At 41.1% G+C, this 20875-nt stretch overlaps 1 protein-coding gene across 1 annotated transcript in view; it reads left to right on the top strand.

The window, feature by feature from the left end:
* The window catches only part of RAB31 (RAB31, member RAS oncogene family), a 137405-nt gene that overhangs the window by 81579 nt on the left and 34951 nt on the right, over positions 1–20875 (top strand). The window contains exons 4-5 of the mRNA XM_086682452.1: positions 8588–8659; positions 9711–9817. Coding sequence (XP_086538578.1) covers positions 8588–8659; positions 9711–9817 — 179 coding nt within the window. The remainder of the gene's footprint in view (positions 1–8587; positions 8660–9710; positions 9818–20875) is intronic.

Here is a 20875-nt window from a genome sequence, read left to right as displayed (position 1 = left end):
TTAGAACACAGAGCTCCCTGTTTGGAGACCTTGAAATCCAGGGCAGCCCCTTTGAAGGCGGGCCTGACTCCACCCTTGTCCTTCCCCTTCTCTGTTTGTTTCCTATGGCTGCTGTAACAGATAACCACGCATTTGGTAGCTCGAAACAGCACAAGTTTACTTGCTCACAGTTCAGAAAGTCACAAGTCTGAGAAGGGTGTCACCGGGCTCATAACCAAGGCATAGGCAGGGCCGTGTTCCTTTCTGGAGGCTTTGGGGGAAGAATCCGTTCCTGGCCTTTTTCAGAGGCTGCCCGCATTCCTTGGTTTGTGGCCCCTCCCTCCGTCTTCAAGGCCGGCAGCAGAAGCTCTTCCATGCTCTGACTCTCTTGCCTCCCTCTGCCAATTGTAAGGACGCTTAGGATGACACTGGACACTGTATAATGGAGGATAATCTTTCCATCTCAAGGTCAGCTGGTCAGCAACCTTAATTCCGTTAGCAGTCTTAACCCCCCCTTGCCATGTACCATAACATATTTCCTGGTCCCAGGGATTAGGGTGTGGACATCTTTGGGGGCTGTAATTCCACCTGCCAACTCCTGTTTCCCCATCGCTTAGTACCTGTCGTGTACCACGTGTTCAGTAGATACTTGTTGAATGAGTGAATACGTGTGTAAACCCGTATCTGCATTACGTCAACTTAAGCAACATTTCATTGCAGAGAAGCAACTGAGAAATGGAAAGACACATGGAATTTGGAGTCAGAAGACTGTGTTCAAGGTCTAGTCACACCATTGAAGAGCTGTGTGTCCGTGGGCAGTTGATGTAACCATTCTGAGCCTATTGTCTCATCTGTAAAATGGGAACAGTCTTACCCAGTGAACTTGCCTTCACAGGGTTAGGGACTCATCACAGGTGTTCCATCGTTACATATTTGTTGAGTCCCTGCTATGGCCCAGATAGGGGGCCGGGGAAGGGTCGCACAGGAGGTGACCCTTGAAAAAGGTGTGAATGAAGTGAGGGAGTGAGGATATCTAGTGGAGGGTGGTCCAGGCTGGGGAAGGCATGTGAGATAAGCTTGAGGGCTCCACGTGGCTGCATGTTGAGGGAGCAGGGAGGAGGCCAGGGGCTGGAGAGAGAGGGCGGGGGAGACGAGCCTAGTGCCCTAGTGACACCATAGGACACAGTTTGGATTTTATGCTTAGTACTTTGGAAGGGTTTTGAAAAGTGACACAGTTGGAAGAAAAACGTCAGTTGCTTTACAGTTAAAATAATATGATGTCAGGTATTTGCTTCAGAAGGTTTTAGCAGCGGGGTGGGAAGGGAGGTGGAAACATGCCCGCGGCCATGTATTCGGGGTGATCTTGAGGCTAGGGGATGAGAATCTGGAAGCGCATTGTACCATGCTCTCTTCTGGTGCGTATGTTTGAAAATTTCCACAATTAAAAAGTTAAAAATAGATTCGATGGTATGTGTAAATAACACAACTCAGAAGTTAAAAAAAGGATCCCTCTGGGTGCTGTGTGGCCAGCATGGAGGCCACTGCAGTATTTAAATGCCATAATGGAAACTTCCAGATAGTCCAGGAACGATGCACTCAGGCTGCACTCAGTGAACACAGCACACAGTCCTGGGTGCCCGGTGCTTTGGGGATGAATGAAACCACACGCCTGCAAGTGTGTGATTCCAATCCCTTTCTAGCAAGGTGCTGTCATAGACTCGGGAAGCTCCTCAAGTGTGCCCAGCAAGGCAGGCTTTCCTGCGGGCACCGTGGTGGCAGGGCTTTGGGACGCGTGCCGCTGCCGGGGGGCACTGGGTTAGGCCCCGCTGTGGGGCCCACAGAGCAAAGTGTCTTCTGCTCTGGGCGTAATCCCAGGTGATGTTGGCTTGCTGTCCCATTCTGCAAGGAGGCCTCTCGAAGATGGGATGTTTTCTGTGAACAGGAGGCTACACACAGGTGGGAGAGACCAAAGCAACCTGAGCAGAGTAGAGAGAGGGAGAACCATGACCAACCTTTGTGGCATTTCCTTCAAATGAATGGTGACTGTGTGTGATGAGAAACACAGATAACTTAGGGACAGGGTGGGGCAGAGTTCTGGACTTTGAGGAAATTCCATTGGCTTGCTAACAGACAGGAATTAGAGCTGAGGTTCTCTGCAGTTGGGTATTACATGGGTGGGGAAAAATGTGTTTCTGCATCATTTCAAGACCTTGACTTCTGTCTCCTACATTATTCTAATGATCAGAATAGCCTGGTTCATTGCTTTGTCTTTTACAAAACACGAATCCATGCCCTCCCCACCAACACCGTTTTTTTTTGTGGAAAGAGGTTTGGATTTGGGTTGTTTCATTTTCTACTAGAGAAGGTTTGCACTGTACCTTGTCAAAAAGGAGCCACATGGAGGTCAGTTTACCTCTAAAATCCAGCTTCCTTCTGATACTTTGGCTTCAATACTTTGATCCCCTAATGCTGAGGACGCTGTTTGACTTTAATTGGCAACATGAAAGAAAGAAGAAGGAAGGGGAGGGAAAAAAAATCCCTTCACATTGTAAAAGTAATGTAACCTATTAAAATTAAAAAAAATCTGGACGCATCAAAACAAGTGACGGGCTGCCTATAATGGCAGTTTTCAGAAATCATATCGTTAATAGTCTGCTGTATAATTTCCCAGCCCTTTTTCTTTTCAACTTTACCTGCTAATGGGTTTTAGGACATCTGAGTGGGCATATTAAATAGGCCTCTGCTTTTCTGTGGAGAGAGAGGGTCTGTGTAAAAATCAGAAACATTCTTCTGAATGGCACATAAAGAACATTCAGCGATGGTTTTTCCATTCAGCGTTTGCCAGCTGGGAATGTTGGGAATGTCAAGAATTTTCCTCTACCACTTCCCTCTTTGTTTGAATCCTAATGAACCACGGGATATGTTTTGGCTTCTGCCCTCGACTGTCCCTGGCCTCAGGGTTCTGTGGGATGGTGAGAATTTCTGATCCTGTGCTGGCACCAGAGGCAGAACAGCATTGACTCCCGGGCTGCATTGAAGCGACTCACCAAGGACACTGTTCTCTGAACATCGTAACACATAACCAATCCCTACAAGTTCCTGGACCTGATGCCAGAGCATTCTGGCTTGGATAATTCTCATCTGGGGAGGCAGAGCCCAGCTGGAACTTGTCCTTGTTTGGAAACTTGATGTATTTTCCACTACTGCTCATTCTTGACATGCACGATTTTTTGCTGCTGTGGAATTTATGATGCCACAAACCTGCATTTAAGGAATTTTGCCTGAAGCAGACTGGGTGGTCTGGAGGATTTGGATATTTCCTGGAATAATAATTTCCACTGTGTGCTGAGTAGTGTGTGAATGTACACACGTACAGGGTGGTGTGGGATGGGAAGAAAGGACATTTGTGTTACAGGTAAAACACTCGGAAGAATCAAGAGCAGGGCAAAGGGAAGAGGTTTCATCCAGACTCTGTCCTGCCTTGGCCGTGAGTGTCATCACAGAGCTGGAAAAACCTTAGTTATCACCACCACCACCCCAACCCCCACAGCTACCCACAGTTTACAGAATAAAGAAACCAGAACAGAGTCAGGCAGCCAGGCATGGATGTCTCGACTCCGAGTCTAGATCTTTTCGTACTTTGCCTTTAAGGTGGGTTCTGAGCATACCTGATCTCGAGATGTTAAAAAATGCTACTTGGAAAAAGGTAAAGAAAATTGAGAATTCTGAGTTAAAACCAAAACAAATAGGTTTCTTGACTATACTAATTTTCAGAGCTTCTCACTCACTAATAATACTTTGTCAATCTCCGAGGAAGCGTTATCATGTACAACGTTGGTCAAACTTACTTGGCCAAGAAACCTTTTTTCCAAAAAGCACCTCGTGGGCCCAGGGTTCTGCAGAAGACCCTAGGGAAGTACCAGCCTGCTCTATCTTGCCTCTTGTGTCATCTTCTGTTTTTTCAGAAATGTAAATTTCACTGCTGCCTGGAAGTCCATTGTATGGCTAAGCCAAATTTACGTTTCTGGTCCCTGATCGTTAGACGTTGACATCGGTTCCGATTTGTCAGCATTACTGATGATTCTGGAGTGAATTTTGGTTACTCTGTGCCCATCTCTGATCATTCCCTTCAGAATTGCCATTGTTGAATCAGTGTATGAACATTTTCAAGACTCTTGATATTCCTTGTCTGGTTGTTTTATAGAAAGATTATGCCCACTTTATCCTTCTCCCAGTTGCTGGAAGTGGGGGCAAGGTTAGCATACATCTGTAAAAGCTAAGTCTGAGCAGCTTGAAGAAGACCATTCGCCTCCCTCTTATTCTGTGGACATACAACAGTTGAAAAATACACAGTCACACACACGAAGGACATACACAGCCATTTCTTTTGAGAGTCAGATTGGCTTTTCATAATTCCCCGTGCTGCTTCTAAATAATTAAAGAGTTATCTGAGCACTTTAATTTGGCATTCTAGATATTTTGTTGGATAGTTAGGAAAGAAGGGATTTTGAATTGGCTTCTGTCATGCTCATTTTCAAAGAACCTCTCAAGGTGAGATTTAAAAATTATATCAACCTCATGTGATCGGGAAACTGTTTCTGGAAGAACCTTTTTATGTAAGTGTTTTTATCAGTCTTAATTCAGACTCTACGGAAATTGAGTTATGTCATGTCGAGTATTGAAGCTAATTGTGGTGCTTTTGTTTTTATATTTGTATGGGAAAGAGTATACACACTGTAGGCTAGAAGTGATTTATCGTTTTGTCCTCCACAAATATTATCCGTTGGTCAATGCATTATTGGGTTTTAGAACTGAGACTTGAACTTTTAACTCATTAAAACTCCCAAGCCCCCGGCAATAAAGTCATTTAAGTGGCTTCACCAACAGATTTATTTCAAAATGATTCCATTTGGGGGAAGGAAAGAACAAGTAATGCATTATATACAAAGATCTATTCAATAATTCATGAGACCTGCACACCAGTGACCATTTTAGATTCAGTTCATAGTATTGTAGCTGAAAATGAACTCTGTCTTAAGAAGATATCCACGATTTGCTCCTCTTTGTGCTTGAGTCCACAAGTATCTTGATTTTTGAGATACAGATTTTGTTCCTACGTGGTGTGTTTACGTGGACCTTTCTTATTATGGAGGCTATATTGAAAAAAAAATGGGCGTTTTATATAATTGGGCTAAAAGGACACTTTATATGCATTCTTAACCCTTAGCAAAGCAGGAGTGTTTCAGAAATACGTTCCTTTTATCCTCCCTTTGGGCAGGAATTCTGACTTTATTCTCTACATGTGGATTGGACTGCTAAAGGACAGATTAAAAATAGATTTAGTGATGTCTAACAATTACAACAGACACCCAGTGTTGGGCACTGAATATGAAAGGCGCACATGGTAAATGGTCTGCTGTCCTCCAGGGGGTCCTGGCAAGTGGCCAGGGCCCATCAGCTGGGAACTCCTGGGTTCATCCTGAGCTCCATTCAACCCGTTCCCTTTCCTGAAAAACCACAGAGGCCCCATGGCTATTTCTGTTCAAGGTGGAGGCTTGCACCAGGGCGGGAGAGTTGAGAAAGAGCCTGTTTCCTTCCACACTCTGGAGAGTGCTGCCCTAGCCCTCTACAGCGCATTACGAGGGATGCCTTGGGAACTAACGTACTTCAAATCTCCAAGTAGGATCATTTCAATTTGGCAAGGCTTTATTCAGTGATAAGTATTATGTGGGAAACCAACACGAATGAGTGAGATGGTTTTGTTGGAAAAGCTTCAGGATCTATCCTTCCTTCCCTCCCTGCTCCTTATCCTACTCTCTAATAAAAATGGTTGCTTTTTCTTTTCAACTTAAAAACCTATGTAAAAAAATCATTGTAAACATTTATGCTCTACAGGCTCTCATGAGAAGAATGTACAAGTCACTAGAAATCCCACTGTTAACATTTTGAGAAACATTGTTGTAGCCGTAGACATAGACAGACCACCTCACATTCTATTCTAAATTATAGTATGCTTCATAAGCAGCTTCGAGACTGTTTCTTTCCCCCTTTAACTGTATGTAATCGTTTCCTAAAAATAAAAACCCTCACCATCATTTTAATTGTTGCAGAATATTCTGTTATATACAGACACCATTAATGGATTCTCTATGATGAACCGTTAGGTCGTTTTCAAATATTTGCTCCCATGTGTAACATAGGGATGAGGGCCATTGTGTGTGTGATGAGCTCCTTTAAGTGGAGTTGGTGGGCCGAACAATAGGCACATTTCAACTTTTGGTATATATTACCAACAGCGGCTTTTTTTTTTTTTTTTAATTTTTTTTTTTCAACGTTTATTTATTTTTGTGACAGAGAGAGACAGAGCATGAATGGGGGAGGGGCAGAGAGAGAGGGAGACACAGAATCGGAAACAGGCTCCAGGCTCTGAGCCATCAGCCCAGAGCCTGACGCGGGGCTCGAACTCCCGGACCGCGAGATCGTGACCTGGCTGAAGTCGGACGCTCAACCGACTGCGCCACCCAGGCGCCCCAACAGCGGCTTTTAAAGAGAGTATCTCTCTGTTTTTTAAATAAAAATTATATATTTAAGGTGTACAACATGATTTGATGTACATACACATAGTGAAATTGTTACGACAGTCAAAGTAATTAATATATCTTCTCACATAGTTACCTTTTCCCTTTGTTAAACGATGATAACACCTGAAATTTTCTCTCTTGGCAAATTTCCAGATTCAATACTCTATAATTAACCATAGGCATCAGGCTGTGCCTTCTATCTCTGCAACTTATTCGTCCCATGTAACTGCAACTTTGTAACCTTTCACCAACATCTCCCCAACCCCTCCCCTCCCTGTTCCTGGTAACCACCCTTCTACTCTCTGCTTCTATGTATTTGACTTTTTTAGATCCCATGTATAAGTGAGATCATGCAGGTTGTTTTGTTTCTGCATCTGGCTTATTTCATTTGGCATAATATCTTTTAGATTCATCCATGTGGTTGCAAATGGCAGTATTTCCTTTTTTAAGGCTGGGTAATATTCCACTGTGTGTGTGTGTGTGTGTGTGTGTGTGTGTGTGTGTGTGTGGTGTGTGTGTATACACATCACCTTTTCTTCCTTTCTTCATTCCTCGATAGACACTTAGGTTGTTTCCATGTCTTGTTCATTGCAAATAATGCTTCAGTGAACATGGAAGTGCAGATATCTCTTCGAGGTATTGAAGAGATTTCCTTTAGGCATATAACCAAAAGGGGGATTGCTGGATCATATAGTTCTGTGTTTTTTGTGTTGCCTGCATACTATTTTCAATAGTGGCTGCACCAGTTTACATTCCCAACAGTGCATCAGGGTTCCCTTTTCCCTTTTCTCCACATCCTCACCAATGCTTGTTATCTTTTTTTTTTTTTTTTTAAAGAGAGAGAGCATGCACACATGAGTCGGGGAGGGACAGAGGGAAAGAGAGAGAGAATCCTAAGCAAGCTCTGCACTCAGCACGGAGCCTGACACAGGGCTCAATCCCACGACCCTGGAATCATGACTTGAGCCTAAACCAGGAGCTGGACGCTCAACTGATTGAGCCACCCAGCACCCCCCCTCCCCCTTTCTTTTTGATAACAGCCATCGTAACAGGTGTGATATCTCATTGTGATTTTGATTTGCGTTTCCCTGAGGATTAGTGATATTGAATGTCTTTTTATAAGAAGGTCTTCAAATACATTCCCAGGTAACATATGAGAGTGCTCCCCTGCCTGAATCCATACCAACTGTGGATATAGTAAATCTTTTTAATATTTAATAAGTTACTACATGCCTCTTCATTGCTTTTATTTTCATTTCTTTTACTGTAATTGAATGTTTGAAAATATTTACTGGCAATTTATATCTCTTCCTTGGAGATTTAGCTACGCGTATCCTTTGACCATTTTTCGCCTGAGCTATCTTTTTCTTACTGGCTTTTAAAACCTTCCCACGATGTATCCAGATGTATCCAAAGATCTATCCTTCAAAATATTCGTAGACTCTGTATGTATCCTCAGCATAATTATCTATCATGTTTAGAGATAAAGGGTTCTAGTGACCAATGGGACTTGATGTGCTCACATTTTGGAATGGAGCTCATCTGGGTCACTGTGTTCATTTGAGGGATGGCAGCCGTGTAGGCTGAGGGTGGCTTGGGGAGGTGTCCTGGCTCAATGTTCCTCATTAAAGGCTCAGTGAGGGTCTTGTGATCTGTGCCAGTCTCTTCTTGTCCTCCCCTTGGCAAGCATCTTTTTCTTACCACTCTGTCATCCTAATGAGATGTCCGTGGATCCGTCGTATCAGATAAGTGATGAGCAGTGGAGAAAAGAAAATTCATAGAAGAGTAACATTTAAAGCAAAACGTATTTTTGGCCTTTTCCCAAAAGTGAATTTCATGGTCTATAAGCCACAAGCACATGTGTAGTCAAGGAGGAGAATTTATTGCCTAATACGAACCCTGGGAAAATTCTCAGGGGAGTTCAGGGATCTTACAGGGATAATGTAGGATGAAACTTTTATATTTTAATTTGAAGTTGCATGAAATGTGTTGACTTTGGCCTAAAACTATTCATTGTTCTTAAACAGTTTCATTCACTGGCTCCCATGTACTATCGTGGATCCGCTGCAGCTGTCATAGTATATGATATTACCAAACAGGTAAGAATGTCCCCTTCAAAACGGCCCCATTTGTGTTGATTCTCTGTCTTCAAAAGACCAAAACAGAGACTTGACTGCTTGTCATGCCAGGAGCCTGGAATGAGATTTCATAGCATGGTAGCCAGGGATAATCAACACCATCTATTGAGTTTATTCACCTGTATGTAGTGAAGCATTTCAAATTTTTCTACCAAATTAAGTAAACAACAATGATCATTCATTTTTCAAATTGACCGTCTGCTCGTAGAGGCAAGGTCATGTCTGCCAAGTACCCCTCTCCAGAATGTCAGCCTTTTAAGTGGAGGAAAATGATTTGGTTAAGTTCTGCATGTTTTGTGATTATGGAATACTTATTTTCTATTAGTGTTTTCATCACACTATTTAAAATGTCAAGGATAATGTTTATGTATGTATTGTATATATATAGTATATCACATTTTTAGTTATCACTTTGGGGATCTAGGCTATTCATCAAGTAACTGCAGTGGTTTGCTGACTTTCTTTTTCCACTCCTGGAGTGCTGACTCAGCTCACAGGACTGCTGGTCTAATGATCCATCACTGTTACTGTCCATGAGTTCCTGACCACTTTCTACCTAGATGTGCTGTCTACCTTGGCTGGTTTGCTGGAGGATGGTTGGGAGTAAGGGCAGAAAGGAAATCAGGATTTCTCTGTCTCTCTGTCTCTCTCTCTTGTGTGTGTATTCTTTTTCTTTCCTGAAATAAGCACGAACATGTCTAGTCCTATGACTGAGTCTTTTTCATGCTGAGTCAAGGCTGTAATTTTCAATTGATGTTATTTATAGAAGAAAATTACTAACATGACTTTCTTCAGTTCATCAAGTTTCAATTTTAGAAAAGGAAAGTTCTACAGGTTATTTAAGTGTAACTTAGCTAATAAGTTTTGTGCCAGGACAGGGGTGGGATGTTAATGTACATGAGTTTCCTGAAAATATTTTCGTCTATTAAATTGGGTTGGGTTTACATTTCTACTTGGTTGAAATACTGTGTTGGTGGGTCTCTCCAATGATTGATTTACACTTTGGGTTTAGGATTCATTTCATACCCTGAAGAAATGGGTGAAAGAGCTGAAGGAGCATGGTCCAGAAAACATTGTAATGGCTATTGCTGGAAACAAGTGTGATCTCTCAGACATTAGGTAAGACACATTAAAAACTGTTCTTGGATAGTTAACATCCTCCGTCTCTGAATGTCCGCATGTAAAAAGCTGTCATACCTGTGTTGTTAAGGCTGTTCTCCGTATAATCTTAAGGTGATGTATCAAACCAAACACTTTGGTTTCCCGCAGAGATACTCAATTGTTGATCTTTTTTTTTTTTTTCTTTTTTAACCTGAAACGAGATTTGCAGGGACCCAGTCTGTAGGGACTAGAGATTTGATGATAGCTCTATGGAGCCTGATAAGCTAGCTATTTTTACTAAATAAAAATGCTATAAAAAGGAATAGTGAGTGGCACCTGGGTGGCTCAGTCAATTAAGCATCCTACTCTTAATCCCAGTTTAAGTCTTCATCTCATGGTCGTGAGTTCCAGCTCCGCATTGGGCTCCAAGCTGGGCGTGAAGCCTACTAAAAACAAACAAACAAAAAAAGGAATAGCCATTTTGTATCATCTATCTGTATTCCCCTGGTTAATTCAACTCTCAGCAATTCAGTCAGTGATCTTCATGAAGACAAAGACATCATGGCTCAGGTTTTGCTAATCCAAGGGTGATTCAGCCAACAGTTGATAAACAATGGAAATAGATCTTGTAAAAGCTCTTAACATGGCCTTTGACAAATCCCTCTGTTTCTTTGGGATTTCAGACACTTTGTATCACATTGCATCAGGTTGGTTTACAATAACAGCCATAAACACCACTTAATCATTTGTTTTTCTGGGGATTGGACAAATGTCTAAACTCCCTAGACTTGGGTCAGATCTCTCCATTCTTTACTGTGACCCTAAAACAGCTTGCTTGTCTAGAATTGCAACAGAATCACTAACTTTTGTCATGGGGTTGGGGGAGGGCGGGTGGCTAGAGACCGTGTTTTGCTAGGGAAGGTTCTATCATCTGACACCATTGAGTTATAGCAAAAGCATGGCTGTAATGGTACCAAGCTTTGTGTATTGTGGCAGAACTGATAGAGTGGAAGGTAAGCAGACAGTTATTTAAAGTTGACTGGGATTATTTAGGATTCTTGGTGACATGAAATGGAGTCCCACTTGAAATTATTTTCAGGAAAAAGGGAACTTTTTGGAAGGTGCTGGTATCCCCACGGTAAAAAAAGCAAGGCTGCCTTTAGCTTTGGCATTTGATATGCTCCATATTTAGTCTCTGGCACTCTCTCTCTGTTTCTAGTTTAAATTGCCAATGGAAGGATCTCCCCATATCATGACAAGGCATTTGTGGCCAAGAGAGGGGATTTGGGAGGTACAAGATGATTTTTCCCCCGTAATCATGAGAATAGGGAGGTAGGTGGTCTTAAAGAGGGGCAGCTGGGGCGCCTGGGTGGCGCAGTCAGTTAAGCGTCCGACTTCAGCCAGGTCACGATGTCGCGGTCCGTGGGTTCGAGCCCCGCGTCAGGCTCTGGGCTGATGGCTCAGAGCCTGGAGCCTGTTTCCAATTCTGTGTCTCCCTCTCTCTCTGCCTCTCCCCCGTTCATGCTCTGTCTCTCTCTGTCACAAAAATAAATAAAAGTTGAAAAAAAAATTAAAAAAAAAAAAAAAAAAAAAAGAGGGGCAGCTCCTAGAAAAGTACAGCCTGGTCAGACAAAACGTGTCTGTGACATGTTGGCTTGGCTACTCATACCTGGAGACGTACCGTACGTTCCTTTTAAAAGGAATTCACTTTTAGGGGCGCCTGGGTGGCTCAGTCGGTTGGGCGTCCGACTTCGGCTCAGGTCATGATCTCGCGGCTTGTGGGTTCGAGCCCCGCGTCGGGCTCTGTGCTAACTGCTCAGAGCCTGGAGCCTGTTTCAGATTCTGTGTCTCCCTCTCTCTCTGACCCTCCCCCGTTCATGCTCTGTCTCTCTCTGTCTCAAAAATAAATAAACGTTAAAAAAAAAAATGTTTAAAGGAATTCACTTTTAAAAATGCACGGGTATAGTATTCTCCTTAGAAGGCATTCTGCTTTGTGGCCAGCCTATATAAGCCTATATATATATATATATATATATATATATATATATATATACACACACACACACACACACACACACATATATGTATATATGTATATATACATATATACATATATATAATTTTCAAAATGTCCCACCTAACAGAATCCATCCATCTCACTTTGAACTGTAAATTCACTCACAGCCCCTCCATCCCCAGTGGGAGACCGTCCAGGTACTACATCCAGTGGTGACATCATGGGCCTGCTGTCCCACTAGTTCCGGTTTGTGGATAAGTACCCTTTCGCCTCTAGTTTGGCCTCAGTGAGGTTGGAATGTGACTTCTCTTGCAGTTGTGGTTTAAAGTATGGAGTATATAGTATCCTTTGTTACACGCAAAGTTATGTTAGATGCTACTTGTCACTGGAATCATGCAGCAAGGAAATGACTCCCTTTGCAATTCTCTTTCAAACCCTCAATGAGAAAGATTCGTTGGATTAAGTCACAGAGGAAGACTAGATGGATCTAATAAATTTTTGATTTTTAAATATTTATTAATACGTAATTTAAAATTTTAATTTCTTTATAAATATATTTCATTGAACTAATTTAGACACCATAAAATCCACCTGTCTCTTAGTGTACAGGTCAATAAATTTTTGTATAATTATAGGGTTGTACAGTCATCATCGCATCTAATTTTAGAACATTTCCATCACCCTGCAAAGAACATGCCAATTTACAGTCTCTCCCAACATCCAGCTCCTTCCAGCCCCTGGCAACCACTAATGTACTCTCTTGTCTTTATAAATTTGCTTTTTCTGGACATTTTGTATTATAAATCGAGTCATGCACTTATGTGGTCTTTTGTGACTGGCTTCTTTCACTTACCATAATGGTTTTGAAATTCATCTGTGTTGCACGCGTTAGCACTTCATTCATTTTTATGGCTGAATAATATTTCATTGTGTGGGTGTACCATATTTTACTTTTTCATTCACTGGTTGAATGAAACTTGAAATTTGAGTCGTTTTCACTTTTTGGCTACTTTATTTATTTACTTTATTTTTAGAGAGAGAGTGAGACAGCAAGCATAAGCAGGGGAGGGGCAGAGAGACCGGGAGAATCCCAAGCAGGCCCGGATCAGCACAGAACCGGACACAAGGGGGTTCGGTCCCACGAACCGTGAGATCATGATGACCCGAGAGGAAATCAAGAATCAATCACTAAGTGACTAAGCCACCCAGGTGCCTCATTGGCGACTTTAAAAAGTGCTGCTGTAAACGATCATGGACAAATTTTGTGTGGACATATGTTTTCATTTCTCTTGGGTATACTCCGAGGAGTATAATTTCTGTGTCACGGAAACTTTGTATTTAACAATTTGAAGAACTGCCAAACTGTTTTCCACAATGGCTGCACCATTTTATATGCCTACTGGCAATGTATGAGGTTCCGATTTCTCCACGTTCTCAGCCAGCACTGTTTTTAACCTGTCTTTTGCATTATTGCCATCCTAATGGGTGTCAAGTTGTGTCAATGTGGCTTGGGTTTGTATTTTTCTAATGACTAATGATGTTAAACATCTTCCCATCTGCTTATTGACCATTTGTATATCTTCTTTGGAGACATGTCTCTTCAAATCCTCTGCCCAATTTTTAATTGAGTTATTTGTCTTTTTACTATTGAGTTGTAGTTCTTTATGTATTGTGAATACAAGTCCCTTATCAGATATAGGATTTGCAAATATTTTCTTTTCCTTTTTGTGAGTTATCTTCGCAATCTTTATTGTGTCTCTTGAAGTACAAAACTTTAACAACCAATTTGTGATTTTTTTTCCCTTTTATCTCTTATGCTCAAGTGATTGACTAATTAAGATCACAAAGATTTACTCTTCCGCTTTCTTCTTTTTTCTTATGCTTTCTCTTAAGAATTTTGTAATTTTAGAGCTTACATTTATATCAGTCATCTGTTTGGAGTTGATTATTGTGTGTGTTATGAGGTGGAGGTCCAAATTAATCGTTTGTGTGAATATCTAATTCCCAGCACCATTTGTTAAAAAGACAACTTTTTTCCCAGTGAATTTTTTTTGGCACTTTTGTCAAAGATTAGTTGATGATAAATGTAAAATCTTATTTTGGGTCCTTGATTCTATTCAGTTGATCTATACTTCCTTATGCTAATGCCGCATGATTTTGATTGCTAAGTTCGAAATATTTATAAGTCCTCCAATTTAGTTTTTCTTTTTCAAGATTGTTTGACTGTTTTGACTATTCTGGGTCTTTTCCATTTCCATGTGAAAAGGATTCTCTTCTCAATTTCTGTGAAAAAGCAAATGAGATTTTAATAGAGAATGTTTTGAATCTTTAGAACAGTGTGGGGATTATTGGCATCTCAATAATATTAAGTTTTCTGATCCGTGAATATAAGATGCCTTTCTATTTTATTTAAAGTCTTCTTTAATCTCCTTTACCCATATCTCATAGTTGCCAGTGTACAAGTTTTGCATTTCCTTGTTAGCGTTGTCCCTAAGTGTTTCATTGTTCTTGATGTTACTGTGAATGGGACTGTTTTGTTAATTTTGTTTATGGTATGTTCATTGTTAGTGTGTACAAGATTATGTTGTCTGTGAATACAGACAGTCTTACTTCTTTCTTTCCAATAAAAGAAATCTTTTATTTCTTTTCCTTGTCTAATTACCCTTTCTAGACCCTCAATACAATTTGAATAGAGACGGTGAGAGTGGACATCATTGTCTTCTTCCTGGTTGTAGGGGCAAAGCATTTAGTTGTTCTTAGTAAGTAGGATATTGGTGGTATGGGTTATGTAGGTCCTCTTTATCGATGTGGGGGAAGTTCCCTTTTATTCCTAGTTTGTTGAGTTTGTTTTTCTTATGAACGAATGTTGAATTTTTGTGAAGTGCTCTTTCTGAATCTTCTGAGGTGATCATGTGGTTTTTGTCCTTTATTCTGTTAATATAATGTATGGCATTAATTGATTTTCGAATGGTAAACCCCCTGCATTCCTGGGACAGATTCCACTTAGCCCTGACACATAATCCTTTTTATACGCTGCTGGGTTCAGCTTGCTCATATTTGGTTGAGGATTTTTATGTCTGTATTCATGAGAATATTGGTCTGTAGTTTTTGTGTTTTTTGTGAAGTCTTTGTTTGATGTTGATATATCAAAGCAGTAGATTTTGTAGAATGAGTGGAAAAGTGTTCTTTTCTGTTTTCTAGAAGAGTTTGTGAAAGATTAATGTTAATTCTTAATTCTTAAGTGTTTGATAAAATCACCAGTGAAGCCAACTGGACCCAGGCTTTTCTTTGTGGAAAGATTTTAATTACCAGTCCAACTTCTTTATTTGCTGTAGATATACTCAGGTTTTCTATTATGTCTTGGGTTAGAGTAGTTTGTATGTTTTTAGGAATTTATCCACTTCATCTACGTTATCTCATTTGTTTGTGTAGTGCAGTATTCTCTTATAATCCTTTTCATTTCTGTAAGGTCAGTAGTAATGTCTACGCCTCTGTTCCTGATTTTAGAAATTTTAGCCTTTTATTTCCTCCTCAGTTAGCTAAAAGTTTGTCAGTTTTGTTGATCTTTTCAAAGAACAACATTTAGTTTCACTGATTTCTTTCCATTGTTCTTCTGTGTCATTTATTTTCCCTCTGTTCATTATTCCCTTCCTTCTGTTTGCTTTGGGTTTACTTTGCTCCCTTTTTTTCTAGTTTTTCAAAGTAGAAGTTAGCATATTTATTTGAGATCTTCCTTTCTAATTTTGACATTTACAGCCATAAATTGCCCTCTAAGCACTGCCATAGCTGCATCCCATAAGTTTTGGTATGTTGTATTTTTGTTTTTATACAATTCAAAGTATTTTCTAATGTATTTTCAGACCCATTTTTTTTATTTGGTAGTGTAGTGTTTAATTTCCATGTATTTGTGAATTTCCCAAATTTCTTTTTTAAAGTTTATTTATTTATTTTGAGTGAGAGAGTGTGTGTACGTGAGCTGGGGAGGTACAGAGATTGAGAGAGAGAGAGAGAGAGAGAGAGAGTTCCAAGCAGGCTCTGTGCTAACAGCACAGATGCGGAACTCAAACTCACCAGCCGTGAGATCATGACCTGAGCCAAAATCAAGAGTGAGACGCTTAACTGACTGAGTCACCCAGGCGCCCCAGTTTCCCAAATTTCTGTTGATGGTTTCTAATTTAATTCCATTGTAATTTGAAAACATACTTTGTATGATTTTAATTATTTTAAATGTATTGAGGATTATTGTATGGCCTGGTGTATGGTTGATCCTGGAGAATATTCCATATGAGTTTGAGGCTAATAAATTTTCAACACCTATTTTTATATTTGCTATTCTTCCTTTGAGAGAGAGAGAGAGAGAGAAAGAGAAAGAACAAGCTTTCAGGCTTAACATTGAGGGCCTCCGCAGGCAACTGTATTTAACTGGAATTTAATTATATTTTGTCTTCATTGTACTTATTTTTTAGAATTACATTTTTATGACAGTGATGCTAGTGTTCCATTTGTGATAATGATAGAAATTTTTTTGCAAAATGTTTAAAAAGTTGATGTATGTACATGACATGATTGTCTACGTGGAAACTCCAAAGGGATAGTCCAAAAAATTCCAAAGCTAATAACTGGGTTCAACAAAGTTTCAGGATATACAATATACACAGAAAAATCAATTATATTTCTGTATCTAAAAATGAATATGCAGGGGCGCCTGGGTGGCGCAGTCGGTTAAGCGTCCGATTTCAGCCAGGTCACGATCTCGCGGTCCGTGAGTTCGAGCCCCGTGTCGGGCTCTGGGCTGATGGCTCAGAGCCTGGAGCCTGTTTCCGATTCTGTGTCTCCCTCTCTCTCTGCCCCTCCCCCGTTCATGCTCTGTTTCTCTCTGTCCCAAAAATAAATAAACGTTGAAAAAAAAAAATTAAAAAAAAAAAAATGAATATGCAGAAACCGAAGTTAAAAACACAAACTCTTGACAGTTGGCTACAAAGAAAATGAAATACTTAGATATGTACTTAATAAAACATATATGGGATCTGTATGTTGAAAATTATAAAATTCTTACAAAAGAAACCAAACAAGACTTGAATAAATGGAGAGACATACCATCTTCATGAGTTGGAAGTCTCAATATAGAACAGATGTCAGTTCTCCGTAAATTGATCTATCTATAGGTTCAGTGTAGTCCCTATGAAGATTTTAACAAGGGTCGGTTTTTTGTTTTGTTTTGTTTTGTTTTGTTTTGTTTTGTAAACAGAAACAAGTTTGTCCTAAAATTTATGTGGAAAGGCACAGGTACTAGAAAAGCTAAAATGACATTGACAAAGAAGAATATAGTGGAAGAAATCACTGTCTTCTCTATTAAGGCTTACTGTATAGCTACAGTAATCAAGACAGTGTGGTGTTGGCAGAAGGATGTACAAACAGATCAATGAAACAGAATAGAGAGCCCAGCAAATAAATATGCTCAACTGATTGTTGACAAAGATGCGAAAGTAATTCAATGGAGGAAGGATAGCTTTTTCAATAAACAGTGCTGGAGTAATTGGATAGCCATAGTGGAGGGGAACCTGCAAGCCAACCTCACACCATATGTAACAATTACTCTGAAATGAATCCTAGAGTTTCAGGTAGAAAGTAAAACTAGAAAACTTTTAGAAAAGTTCCCAAGAGAACATCTTGAGGATCTGGAACTCGGTAAAAAGTTGTGAGACTTGACAGCAAAAGTACCCTCCATTTAAGGAAAAGTTGGTAGACGGGATCTCATCAAAATAAAAACATTTGTTCCGTAGGGGCGCCTGAGTGGCTCAGTCGGTTGAGCGTCCGACTTCAGCTCAGGTCATGATCTCGCGGTCTGTGAGTTCGAGCCCCGCGTTGGGCTCTGTGCTGACAGCTCAGAGCCTGGAGTCTGCTTTGGATTCTGGGTCTCCCTGTCTCTGCTCGTGCTCTGTCTCTCTCTCTCTGTCTCAAAAATAAATAAACATTAAAAAAAACAAAACAAAACAAAAACACTTGTTCCGCGAAAGCTCCCGTGAAGAGGATGAAAAGCAAGCTGCAGACTGGGAAAAATTATCTGCAAACTGTATCCGACAAAGGATTAGCACTGAAACTTAACAGTTAAAAACCCTAATTTGAAAATGGGGAGAGTCCGTCTCACCCGAGAGAATATCAAGGTGGTCAGCACGGGCCTGAAAAGGTGCTCAGCATCATCGGCAGACCTGTCGGAATTGGCAGAATAAAAGTGATAAGACCCAATGCTGGCGAGGACACGGAAACACTGGAGCACTCCTGTGCTGCTGGGGTGCCTGTAAAATGGTACAGTCGTTCTGGAAAAACAGTTTGGCAGTTTCCTTTAAGACTAACTATGCAATTACATATGCCCAGCAATCATACTTTGGGCACTTATTCCAGACAAATGAAAATTTACATTCACACAAAACCCACACGTGAGGATTCATTGAAGCCTTTTTTTTTTTTTTTTTTTTATGATGGCCCGACACTGGAATCAGCCCAGATATTCTTTGAAAGGTGAATGACTCAGCACAATGTGGTACTTCCGTGCCATGGGATCGTATGCGGCAGTGAAAAGGAACAAAGTACAGGCAACTTGGATGAACCTCCAGAGAAATGATGCTGAGTGAATAAAGCTGATCTCAGAGGTTTTATAGTGTATTACTTCATTTATATGAGATTTTGAGATGAGAACATTTTTGAAATAGAGGACATATTAGCAGGGGCGCCTGGGCGGCTCGGTCGGTGAAACGTCTTGTCTCTTGGTTTCAGCTCAGGTCGTGGTCTTGCAGTTAGTTTTGTGAGTTCGAGCTGCGCCTGGAGCTCTGCACTGACAGTGGGGCACCTGCTGGGATTCTCTCTCTTCCTTTCTCTCTGCCTCTCCCCCACTTGCACTGTCTCTGTCTTTCTCAAAATGAATAAATACAGTTAAAAAAAAAAAAGAAGACATATTAGTGGTTGCCAGGGGCTTTGGTGGGCAGGGGATGGGGAGGAAAGTGGGCGTGGCTATAAAAGGACAACACGGGAGATCCTTGTGATGTTGGAACCATCTGGTGTTCTTCTCTGCAGTGGTGGACACGTGAACCTACACAGGGGTTAAAATTGTGTAGAGCTTATGGGGCTCCTGGGTGGCTCAGTCGGTTAAGCATCCAACTTCGGCTCAGGTCATGATCTCACGATTCGTAGGTTCGAGCCCTGCATCGGGTTCTGTGCTGACAGCATCGGAGCCTGGAGCCTGCTTTGGATTCTGTGTCTCCCTCTCTCTCTGCCCTTCCCTCACTAATGCTCCCTCTCTCTCTCTCTCTGTCTCTCAGAAATAAACATAAAAAGTTAAAAAAAATTGTATAGAACTTAACGCACACAAATGAGTACCAATAAAACTGGGAAAATCTGAATAAGAGTGTATTAATATCAGTATCCTATTCGTGATATTACACTATAGTTTTACAAAATGTTACAATTTGAACCTGGACAAAGTGTACAAGGAATCTGTTTCTTATAACTGCAGGGTGGATCTATAATTATCTCAAAAAAATTAATGAACAAAAGGTTGATTTAGTTAGAAATAATAAGTAAATATTGGAGCAGTGGTATATACGTAGATTTGTGTACGTATATACACACACACCACATATATGCATATCGTATATATTATATATGGTGGACTGAAGTTCCATACGCACATTGGGTTAAATGAATTCAACCATCCCCAACACACATAGGGTGCAAAAGAAAAACAGATTAACTGTATTAAAACTCCCATTTAGGAAAGCAGGGAGTCCTTGCTCAGAATATAAACTGCCTCCCACTGGACAGGAATAGTCTGGTAAATGATAGGGCCTAATGGGCATCTGCTGTTGACACTTTCCATGGCAGTGGAATCAGGTTCTTGGTCAGCCCGTCTGGCTGCTCCAGATTGTGCCTGCTGGTATGATTTTTCTGGGGAGTTAGCCAATTCTCTATACTCCAGACCTTATTTAGAGCTTGACCTTCTTTTATGCTAATCCTAAAACACTTTGCCTTTCTGTAATTGCCAGAAGGCTCTATTTTATTTTTCACTGGGGGGTTGGAGAGGGACCGTGCGTAGATTTGACATGCGTGTATGAGCGTGTATATAGGTGGAGCCGGGGTCCTCTAACAGACTTTGTTTGTGTAAGCTTGTGAGTCCAGAAGAAGAGGTAACACTGGCGTGTTTTGAGAGCGTAGTGGAATTTAAAAGGAATTAACGCTGTGAATTTGACTTAGCCCACTTGAGACGTTTGTGAACAGAAGTGCTTCACGGAGGAGGTACCCGACCATCCAGTCACTGTGTTTTGAATTCTTGTGTGTTCCAGAAGACGATATAAAGGTCTGACCACACTACCCAGAGTGAAAGGCATTCAGAAGCATCTGGTCAAGTGAATTCAGGCCTTCTAGCTTGTTTTATTAGGCTCCTGATCTTTGTGAGATTTTCCTGAATATCTTGATGAATTCTAGACAAAATGTCCTTGTGCTCAGGTTGCTGTGAAATTGGAGTCATATGCACCCTCTTTGAGGCAAGGAGGCAAACTGGAATTGGCCATGCTGTATGTATGACCGTCCATGCAGTAAGTGCTGGTTGTCACTTTTCTTTCCTGCAGTGAACATGTGCCTTGGAGAAAAGCTCTCATCACAGCTCTGATCACAGGAGAGTATACTGTTCCTGATGGGGCCCAAGAAACCAGGCCCCATCTCCTTACCCCCTGGGCCCTACCATCTGGTCGTGCTGAGGTAGGGATTGCAAAGTCGGGGACACTCTAGGGAAATACAGAATTGCAAGAACATCAGAGAACCTCAGCTGAATTGATTATGCAGGACCTGAGAGGCCCACGAACTAGAAGGACAGGGGCAGCTCAGAGCAGAGAGAGTGAGCTGTGCAATTTGCCTCACATGGGTGGCAGGAAACGCTGACATGAGTGCCACGTCGTGGTGGGTCACTGGGTTTTTGAACAAGTGATGCATGGGGCTAATTCCAGGTGGCTTGAAGGAGGGCAGATTTGGCCTGGGGCCTAGCTAGAAAAGAAACCTTCTCAGGAAGT

Source organism: Puma concolor, chromosome D3 (genome assembly GCF_028749965.1).
Source record: "Puma concolor isolate L17-30 chromosome D3, mPumCon1.1.hap2, whole genome shotgun sequence".
Taxonomy (NCBI): domain Eukaryota; kingdom Metazoa; phylum Chordata; class Mammalia; order Carnivora; family Felidae; genus Puma; species Puma concolor.
The sequence above is the reverse complement of the archived record's forward strand: the minus strand, read 5'-3'. Positions and strand labels throughout refer to the sequence as shown.